Source organism: Rana temporaria, chromosome 5, assembly GCF_905171775.1.
Source record: "Rana temporaria chromosome 5, aRanTem1.1, whole genome shotgun sequence".
Taxonomy (NCBI): domain Eukaryota; kingdom Metazoa; phylum Chordata; class Amphibia; order Anura; family Ranidae; genus Rana; species Rana temporaria.
Genome location: NC_053493.1, coordinates 5,026,343 through 5,037,215, shown reverse-complemented (window position 1 = coordinate 5,037,215; position 10,873 = coordinate 5,026,343). Strand labels below are relative to the sequence as shown.

General features: G+C 45.0%; 1 protein-coding gene across 1 annotated transcript; it reads right to left on the bottom strand.

Annotated features, from left to right (window-relative positions):
* Positions 1-730: 730 nt before the first annotated feature.
* Positions 731-7,646, bottom strand: LOC120939717 (flocculation protein FLO11-like). Its single transcript, XM_040352046.1, has 3 exons — positions 7,589-7,646; positions 801-3,442; positions 731-751 (listed from the first exon to the last, which is right to left on the bottom strand). Exons 1-3 carry the CDS (start codon positions 7,644-7,646, stop codon positions 731-733), a joined length of 2,721 nt encoding a protein of 906 aa, XP_040207980.1.
* Between the last annotated feature and the right edge of the window lie 3,227 nt (positions 7,647-10,873).

The following is a 10,873-nucleotide window of genomic DNA, read 5'->3' as shown; positions in this document are numbered from 1 at the left end:
GCTGTGTATGCAGTAGGGGTTAAAGTTGCAGACTCAGTTGTGGTTAAACCTGTGGACTCAGTAGTGACTGAAGCTGTGGACTCAGTAGCAGTTAAAGACTCGGTTGTGGATAAAGTTGCAGACTCAGTAGCACTTAAAGTTGTGGTGGACACAGTAACAGGTAAAGCTGTGGACTCAGTAGTGGTTAAAGTTAAAGACTCAGTTGTGGTTAAACCTGTGGACTCAGTAGTGGCTGAAGCTGTGGACTCAGTAGCAGTTAAAGTTGTGAACTCAGTAGAGGTTAAAGTTGCAGACTCAGTTGCACTTAAAGTTGTGGTTAAACCTGTGGACTCAGTAGTGGCTGAAGCTGTGGACTCAGTAGCAGTTAAAGTTGTGAACTTAGTAGAGGTTAAGGTTAAAGACTCAGTTGTGGATAACGTTGCAGACTCAGTAGCACTTAAAGTTGTGGTGGACTCAGTAACAGGTAAAGATGTGGACTCAGTAGTGGTTAAAGTTACAGACTCAGCTGTGGTTATTAAACCTGTGGACTCAGTAGCAGTTAAAGTGGTGGATTCAGTAGCTATTAAAGTTGCAGAATCAGATGTGGGTGAGGCTGTGGACTCAGTAGCAGTTACAATTGCAGACCCAGTGGCAGTTAAAGTAGTGGACTCAGTAGTGGGTAAAGTTGTAGAATAATTTGTGGGGAAAGCTGTGGATGCAGTAGGGGTTAAAGTTGCAGACTCAGTAGTGGTTAAAGCCGTGGACTCCGGAGCTGTAAAAGTTGAAGACTCATTTGTGGGTAAAGCTGTGGACTCAGTAACAGTTAAAGATGCGGATTCAGTAGCTGTTAAAGTCGCAGAATCAATTTTGGGTGATGCTGTGGACTCAGTAGCTGTTAATGTTGTGGAGTCAGTAGTGGTTAAAGCTGTGGACTCCGGAGCTGTTAAAGTTGAAGACTCATTTATGGGTAACGCTGTGGATTCAGTAGCAGATAAAGTTGCTGACTCGGTAGTGGGTAAAGCCATGGACTCCGGAGCTGTAAAAGTTGAAGACTCATTTGTGGGTAAAGCTGTGGACTCAGTAATAGTTAAAGATGCGGATTCAGTAGCTGTTAAAGTCGCAGAATCAATTGTGGGTGATGCTGTGGACTCAGTAGCTGTTAATGTTGTGGAGTCAGTAGTGGTTAATGCTGTGGACTCCGGAGCTGTTAAAGTTGAAGACTCATTTATGGGTAACGCTGTGGATTCAGTAGCAGATAAAGTTGCTGACTCTGTATGGGGTAAAGCTGTGACCTCAGTAGTAATTAAAGTTGTGGGCTCAGCATTGGGTAAAGTTACAGACTCAGTTGTAGTTAAACCTGTGGACTCAGTAGCAGTTAAAGTTAAAGACTCAGTTGTGGATAAAGTTGCAGACTCACTAGCACTTAGTGTTGTGGTGGACACAGTAACAGGTAAAGCTGTGGACTCAGTAGTGGTTAAAGTTACAGACTCAGTTGTGGTTAAACTTGTGGACTCAGTAGCAGTTAAAGTTACAGAATCAGACGTGGGTGATGCTGTGGACTCAGTAGCAGTTACAATTGCAGACCCAGTGGCCGTTAAAGTTGTAGAATCATTTGTGGGTAAAGCTGTGGACTTAGTAGGGGTTAAAGTTGTAGAATCATTTGTGGGTAAAGCTGTGGACTCGGTATTGGTTAAAGTTGAAAATTCACTTGTGGTTAAAGCTGTGGACTCAGCATTGGGTAAAGTTACAGACCCAGTTGTGGTTAAACCTGTGGACTCGGTAGTGGCTGAAACTGTGGACTCAGCAGCAGTTAAAGTTGCGGATTCAGTAGCTGTTAAAGTTGCAGAATCAGTTGTGGGTGATGCTGCGGACTCAGTAGCTGTTAATGTTGCGGAGTAAGTAGTGGTTAAAGCTGTGGACTCCGGAGCTGTTAAAGTTGAAGACTCGGTAGTGGGTAAAGCTGTGAACTCAGTAGTTATTAAAGTTGTGGACTCAGTAGTAGTTAAAGTTACAGACCCAGTTGTGGGCAAAGCTGTGGACTCAGTAGTGGCTGCAGCTGTAGACTCAGTAGCAGTTAAAGTTAAAGACAAATTTGCAGAATCAGTAACACTTAAAGTTGTGGTAGACACAGTAACAAGTAAGGCTGTGGACTCAGTAGTGGTTAAAGTTACAGACTCAGGTGTGGTTAAACCTGTAGACTCAGTAGTGGTTAAAGTAGTGGATTCAGTAGCAGTTACAGTAGCAGACTCATTTGTGGGTAAAACTGTGGACTCAGTAGCTTTTAAAGTTGTGGACTCAGTAGAGGTTAAAGTTGCAGACTCATCTGTGGGTAAAGCTGTGGACCATGTAGCGGTTATAGTTGTAGACTCAGTTGAAGGGATAGCTGTGGTTAAAGTTATGTACTCACTTGTGTTTGAGCTTGCGAGTAAAGTTGAGGACTCAGTAGTGGGTAAATCTGTGGATTCAGTAGTGGATAAAGTTGCGGACTCAGTTGTGGGTAAAGCTGTGGATTCAGTTGCGGACTCAGTTGTGGTTAAAGTTGAAGATTCGATTGAAAGGATAGTTGTAGACTCAGTCGTGGTTAAAGTTGAAGACTCAGTTGAAGGGACAGCTGCGGACTCAGTTGTGGTTAAGGTCATGTACTCAGCTGTGTTGGAACTTGTGAGGAAAGTTGAGGACTCCGTAGTGGTTGAACTCTCAGACTCGGTTGAGGTTACAGTTGTGGGTTCAGTTGTAGTTGAATTTGTGGACTCAGTTGTGGTTAAAGTCATGTACTCAGCTGTGTTGGAACTTGTGACGAAAGTTGAGGACTCCGTAGTGGTTGAACTCTCAGACTCGGTTGTGGGTTCAGTTGTAGTTGGCTTTGTGGACTCAGTTGTGGTTAAGGTCATGTACTCAGCTGTGTTGGAACTTGTGAGGAAAGTTGAGGACTCTGTAGTGGTTGAACTCTCAGACTCGGTTGAGATTACAGTTGTGGGTTCAGTTGTAGTTGAATTTGTGGACTCAGTTGTGGTTAAGGTCATGTACTCAGTTGTGTTGGAACTTGTGAGGAAAGTTGAGGACTCAGTAGTGGGTAAAGTTGCGGACTCAGTTGTGGTTAAAGTTGAAGCTTCGATTGAAAGGATAGTTGTAGACTCAGTCGTGGTTAAAGTTGAAGAATCAGTTGAAGGGACAGCTGCGGACTCAGTTGTGGTTAAAGTCATGTACTCAGTTGTGTTGGAACTTGTGAGGAAAGTTGAGGACTCCGTAGTGGTTGAACTCTCAGACTCGGTTGAGGTTACATTTGTGGACTCATTTGTAGTTAAAATTGAAGACTCGGTTGTGGTGAAATCTGCAGAATCGGTTTTGAAGATAGTTGTGGATTCAGTTGTAGATGAATTTGTGGACTCAGTTGCGGGTAACGTCGAGGACTCGGTGACTGATGTTGCAATTATTCGTATGGCCTCATTTGCTTCTGAAGAAACTGGATAAAAAAAAAGGATTATATTGATTTTGTATTTTACAAATCACATGACTATGAGAATTAACCACTTATCCTCCGAGATTATACTGACCAATGTCACAGAAATACTGGGAGGTGACCTTTTATAATAAATAAATCTGTAAATCATTCTAGTTGCTCCTAATGAACGGCAGCTGCTCATGATCGGATCTAAACTTCCTCCGTAGGAAATTGTACATGGATGATTACTCAGTAGAACCCCATACCCATTCACATATTCGGGGCAGATCTGGGGACCCCCTTGTTAAAGGTGGCTTCCTGATTCCGATAAGCCCCCCTGTCCGCAGACCCCCACAGCCACAGCACAGGGTTGTCGGGGAAAGGCCCTTGTCCCCATCAACACGGGGACGAGGTGCTTTGGGGTGGGGGGGTTGGCGCCCCAAAACACCCCCCCAACTTGAGGGCATGTGGCCTGGTATGGTCCAGGAGGAGGCGGCTTTCGCTCACCCCCCTTTTCTGGCCTACTGTACTGCATGCTCGCATAAGGGTCTGGATTTTGTTGGGGAACCCACACAGTTTTTATGGGGGGTCTTTGGCGTGGGGTTTTCCTTCAAAATCCATAGCAGACTGAAGGGTTTGGTATAGTCTTGGGGGGGGGGGGAACCCCATGCCATTTTTATTTTGTATTTTGGTGTGGGGTTCCCCTTAACCACTTAAGACCCGGACCAAAATGCAGGTAAAGGACCTGGCCAGTTTTTGCGATTCGGCACTGCGTCTATTTAACTGACAATTGCGTGGTCGTGCGACGTGGCTCCCAAACAAAATTGGCGTCCTTTTTTCCCCACAAATAGAGCTTTCTTTTGGTGGTATTTGATCACCTCTGCGGTTTTTATTTTTTGCGCTATAAACAAAAATACAGCGACAATTTTGAAAAAAATTCAATATTTTTTCCTTTTTGCTATAATAAATATCCCCAAAAATATATAAAACATTTTTTTTCCTCAGTTTAGGCCGATACGTATTCTTCTACCTATTTTTGGTAAAAAAATCGCAATAAGCGTTTATCGATTGGTTTGCGCAAAATTTATAGCGTTTACAAAAAAGGGGATAGTTTTATTGCATTTTTATAAAAAAAAAAATTTTTACTACTAATGGCGGCGATCAGCGATTTTTTTCGTGACTGCGACATTATGGCGGACACTTCGGACAATTTTGACACATTTTTGGTACCATTGTCATTTTCACAGCAAAAAATGCATTAAAAATGCACTGATTACTGTGAAAATGACAATTGCAGTTTGGGAGTTAACCACAAGGGGGCGCTGATGGGGTTATGTATGACCTCATCTGTGTTTCTAACTGTAGGGGGATGTGGCTGTAGGTGTGACGTCATCGATTGTGTTTCCCTATAAAAGAGATCACACGATCGATAACGGCGCCACAGTGAAGAACGGGAAAGCTGTGTTTACACTCACCTCTCCCCGTTCTTCAGCTCCGGGGACCGATCGCGGGACTCCAGCGGCGATCCGGTCCGCGGGTCCCGTGGTCCCGTAGCTTCGGACCGGGTCGCGCGCCCACGACCCACAGCTGGGCACTTAAAGAGGACGTACCTGTACGTGCTTGTGCCCAGCCGTGCCATTCTGCCGACGTATATGTGCAGGAGGCGGTCCTTAAGCGGTTAAGGATCCTCAGAGCACATGCCACAAGTCGGATCGGTTAGGATGATGATCCGATTTGGATGCGACTTACAGTCAAATCAATGGGCTGAAACCGTGCCCAAGTAGGACCAGAGTAGTGCAGGAACCTTTTTCAGGCCCCTTTCACACTTGTGTGACTTCAATCTTTGATCTTACCGCGATTTTGCGGCCCTCGATTTTCCCGCCATTCGAACCTGAGATTTCAGGGAATGCCTGTGTAATTGGCATCAAAATCGGACCAAAGTAGTGCGGAGGGGCTACTTTGAAGTCGAAAAAAAACGACTTGAAGTCGTACTGATATGAATGGTTGTCATTGGAAATCATGGGGAACGAATCGAACGAAATCATGCTACTTTGCGCGTCAGGACCCTTCGGGGTAAGATTGCGCTATATTAAGATACCTCTCAACTCAACTCAACTCAACCCAAATCGTGGGACAAGTTGTACAAGTGTGAAAGGGGCCTTAAGGTAGGACAGACACAAATTGGACCAGTTAAGACGGCTCTCATAGAGAACCATTGAGGGGGATATCCATTACCATTTACCACCAAAATAATGCCCAATTTGTCCTGTAAAAAAAAACGCAGTAAAATTCACCCGGCTACACAAAGTCGCTGTGATGATATGTACAGGTTTACTAACTCATCCCAAAGTTGCAAAATTGTGTTCAGGCATTAACATTTGTTTTACCCTCCATCGCTAAGGGGTTAATTATCAAAGTCAAACTGATCAGAAATAGTATAAGTAAGAAAAACAACTTTGTTTTAGTAAAAAAAAAATATATACATTTTTAACCACTTAAAGCGGGAGTTCACCCATTTAAAAAAAAAAAAAAAATCTCCCCTTAGCTTCCTGCTCGTTCGGTCTAGGGGAATCGGCTATTTATATTAAAATATGATCCGTACTTACCCGTTTTCGAGCTGCATCTTCTTCCGTCGCTTCCGGGTATGGGTCTTCGGGAGCGGGCGTTCCTTCTTGATTGACATTCTTCCGAGAGGCTTCCGACGGTCGCATCCATCGCGTCACTCGTAGCCGAAAGAAGCCGAACGTCGGTGCGGCTCTATACTGCGCCTGCGCACCGACGTTCGGCTTCTTTCGGAAAATCGTGACGCGATGGATGCGACCGTCGGAAGCCTCTCGGAAGACTGTCAATCAAGAAGGAACGCCCATTCCCGAAGCCCATACCCGGAAGCGACGGAGAGGATGCGTCTCGTAAACGGGTAAGTACTGCACATATTTTAAAATAAATATCCGATTCCCCTAGTAATAACGAGCAGGAATCTAAGGGGGAAAAGTGCCCTCTAAGGGTGAACCCCCGCTTTAAGGACCCCTTCACGCCGATATACGTCGGCAGAATGGCACGGCTGGGCACAATCACGTACCTGTACGTTGCCCTTTAAGCCCAGCCGTGGGGTCTCGCGCGCGCGCCACCGGCGCAAGCACGTGCCCCGGTCCGAAGCTCCGTGACCGTGGCCGCGGGACCCGTGGGTTCTGATCGCCGCCGGTGTCCCGCGATCGGTCCTCCAGGGCTGAAGAACGGGGAGAGGTGTGTGTAAACACAGCTTCCCCTTTCTTCACTGTGGCGCCGTCATTGATCGTGTGTTCCCTGATATAGGGAAAGGCGATCAATGACATCACACGTCCAGCCCCACCCCCCTACAGTTAGAAACACAGATGAGGTCACACTTAACCCCTACAGCGCCCCCTAGTGGTTAACTCCTAAACTGCAATTGTCATTTTCACAGTAATCAGTGCATTTTTATAGAACTTTTTGCTGTGAAAATGACAATGGTCCCAAAAATGTGTCAAAATTGTCCGATGTGTCCGCCATAATGTCGCGGTCACGAAAAAAATCACCGCCATTAGTTGTAAAAAAAAAAAAATATTAATAAAAATGCAATAAAACTATCCCCTATTTTGAAAACGCTATAAATTTTGCGCAAACCAATCGATAAACACTTATTGCGATTTTTTTTACCAATAGGTAGAGGAATACGTATCGGCCTAGACTGAGAAAAAAAAATGTATATATTTTTTGGGGGATATTTATTATAGCAAAAAGGAAAAAATATTTTTTTTTTTTCAAAATTGTCGCTCTATTTTTGTTTATAGCGTAAAAAATAAAAACCGCAGAGGTGATCAAATACCACCAAAAGAAAACTCTCTTTGTGGGGAAAAAAGGACGCCAATTTTGTTTGGGAGCCACGTCGCACGACCGCGCAATTGTCAGTTAAAGCGACGCAGTGCCGAATCGCAAAAACTGGCCGGGTTCTTTTACCTGCATTTTGGTCCGGGTCTTAAGTGGTTAACCACTTTATGGCCACCCTATAGCAGTTTTATACATATACGTGATCCCGCACTTTCGAGTAGCCGGTATTCTTTGCGAATACCCGACCAAAGTTCCAACGTACAGCCTATATGCCTTTAGTAAATCTTTTAGTAAATCACCCCATTGAGAATTAAAACTCACCGCAAAGAAGAATGTGGATGGAAAGGATCCCGATGAGTGATTTCTGGATTTGCTTCATTGTAGGATCGGGACGCAGGACCAAGACCCGGATTCAGCAACCCATTAGCGTCCCTCCATATAACCCCCGCCACTCCCCGGGGGACATCTGCCGCACTGACTCACCTGGGAATACAATTGTAATAATCGTACGGTCGGGGGAGGGGCGACGAGGAAAGGCCACATTCCTGATCAGGGATTATCAATAAACAGAACTGAACGCAAATGACTCGTGACCGGGACATAATGCGTCTAATGACAGCTGGCCTATTGTTCCCCCGGCTTGTATAGGTCAAAACATTCTACGCCTTGGCTATAGAGCCGAGCAACTAAATACACATACAGCGGCAAAGAACTTGTACTTCTGTCTATCCACTCCCGAGATTTACACAGCTCTGCCAGTGGGCCTACCATAGCTATCCACTTCAATGCCAGGCATCATTTATATGTATAATATATATATATTTTTAGTATTTTTTATTTAATGTATATATACAGTGGCCCGGATTCAGAAAGGACTTATGCCGACGTATCTTCTGATACGCCGCGTAAGTCCACGGATGCGCCGTCGTATCTCTGCGCCTTATTCAGCAAACAAGATACGCCTGAATTTTGGCTTGGTACAACCGACGTAAGTCTCCTACGCCGTCGTATCTTGGGCGCATATTTACGCTGGCCCCAAGGGGCGCTTCCATTGATTTACGCGGCGAATATGTAAATGACCTAGATACGCCGATTCACGAACGTACTTACGCCCATCGCAGTAATCTATGCCGTTTACGTAAGGCGTACGTCCGGCGTAGAGCTAAGCCTCATAAGGCAGGTGTAAGTCATGTTAGGGTATGGACGTCGGAACAGCCGTCGGATTTTATGTCGTTTGCGTAAGTCGTACGTGAATGGGGCTGGGCGTAGGTTACATTCACGTCGAAGGCATTGAGCCGTCGTATCTTAGGGAGTATATGCGACGTGATTCTGAGCATGCGCGCACATGCGCCGTTCGTTCGGCCCTTCATTTACATGGGGTCACGCTTCATTTCAATACATCACGCCCACTACCTGCCTACTTTGAATTAGGCGGGCTTACGCCGACCCATTTACGCTACGCCGCCGTAACTTAGGGATCAAGTGCTTTGTGAATACTGGCCTTGCCTTTCTATGTTATTTTGGCGTAGCGCATATGAGATGCGCTGGGCCCACACAAAGATACGCCGCTCTATGTGAATCTGGGCCAGTATATATATCTAGAGATATATCTTATATATATACCCTGTTTCCCCAAAAGTAGGACCTACCCTGAAAATAAGACCTAGCGTTATTTTCCAGGAGAGCTGCAATATAAGACCTACCCCCAAAAATAAGCCCTAGTTAAAAATGCTTGTAAAATCCTAAAATCCACTTTATTACAGTAGTATATAATGTACAATGTGTGTGTTTCTGTAATATAATTGCGGGGAAGAGAGCTCCGGCGGGTCACAGAAGCGCAGAATGGCGCTATAACAAAGGTTTGGCACAATTATATTACAGGAACACGCATATTGTACATTATATAACACTGTAGAGTGGATTGTAGGATTTTACAAGCATTTTAACTCAGTTCACACTGGGGATTCCTGACAGGCAGGGAGGGAGAAGGGGAGAGAAGACAGCACATTACATGGTAAGACCTACCCCGAAAATAAGCCCCACTGTGTCTTTTGTTGGCATAATTTAATATAAGACCCGGGCTTATTTTCAGGGAAACACGGTATATATTAGTGCTGTCAGTTAAACGCGTTATTAACGGCGTTAACACAAACCCATGTTAACGCCTTAAAAAATTTTATTGCGCAATTAACGAGGCGGCGTTCGGGGGTTATACCGGGATGATGCCTGCAGCCGCAGGCATCATCCCGGTACCGTTGTTTAGAGCGGACGATCGGCTATCCAAACATAACAACTGATGCGGCTAAAAGCCGCTCGGTTGTTATGCCGGAGGAGCGGGAGGGGACATCCCCCCCCTCCCGCCGCCTTTCGCCGCTCTGACCGGGCCTCCCGTCCCACCGGGAGACCCGATCCTCCATCCGGCGCCTTCTGTGTCCAGGCGGAGACTGACACTAAGCCGTAAACGGCTTTGATTCAGTCTCCGCATTGAAACCACGGAAGAGGCGTCATGACGTCACTTCCGGGTTTCTCGGCTGCCAATGGCGCCGGATTTAAAAAAGTACACAGTATTCAGAATCGCCGTTTTCGGCAATCTGAATACTTTGAAGTGCAAAGGAGGGATCGGAGGTCTTTTAGACCCCGATCCCTCCATAAAGAGTACCTGTCACCACCTATTGCTGTCACAAGGGATGTTTACATTCCTTGTGACAGCAATAAAAGTGATCAAAATGTAAAAAAATAAAAAAACACAATTTAATATTATAAAAAAAATAAAAATAAATAAGAAAACAAAAAAAAAATGTTTTAAAGGGTGAACCTCCTTAATCGCGCGATTAATCGTGAGTTAACTATGACATTAATGCGATTAATCACGATTAGAAATTTTAATCGCTTGACAGCACTAATATATATATACAGGGCTTTTTTCCTCAGAGAATAGGTGCAGGAACTCCGACCTTCACCCTTCGTTTCTGCTCCCTACCCGCCCCTGAGCACTGTTCCCTGGCTGCACCTCCTACCGACCTCCCAGTACCGCCCATTTTAGAGAATACAGAATCAAGTATTATTTTTGCTACTAAGTGATTTGCATGAAATTTCTTAATGATAACAAAGAAAGACAGTAAAATAGATCCCCTGTAGTGAGCAACAATAGACCCTACCCCAGCAAAAATACAGCCCCCCACACAAACAAAATACCACCCCAACAACCATGGCCGTTTGAAGGAATTTGGGGGCCCCAAGCAAAATGTCTGCTTTGTAAATTTTTGCAAAAAGCTTTAATACATATTACCTGATTCAAAAAAAGAAGCAATAAGATGGAAATGGGATGGTAATGAAAGAAAATGGAAAGAAAGCTATGGTAATTGTTTATTATACATATCATCCAGCCAGTTAGGGTTATGGTCAGCAAGCTACCATATTTTTCATACAAAATGGGTGATGACTGCCTCCCCCCCTAACCCCCCCAATGTTCTTTTTACCCCCCTCCCTACTGGGTACCGTGCGACAGGAGACGCAGTTTGCTGTTCCCGGCCGCAAACTGAATGGAAGTGAGCACTTAGGGAGTGCACTTCCTGTCAGTCCGCCCGGGAACAGGAAACTGAATCT

Bases quoted from the DNA above. Each gene is read 5' to 3' on its own strand.
- LOC120939717 (XM_040352046.1), bottom strand. From the start codon at position 7,646: ATGAAGCAAATCCAGAAATCACTCATCGGGATCCTTTCCATCCACATT. The intron at 3,443-7,588 runs GTGAGTTTTAAT...TTTTTTATCCAG, and splicing joins CATCCACATTCTTCTTTGCG to TTTCTTCAGAAGCAAATGAG. The intron at 752-800 runs GTTACTGAGTCC...CAACTTTTACAG, and splicing joins CTGAATCCGCATCTTTAACT to CTCCGGAGTCCACGGCTTTA.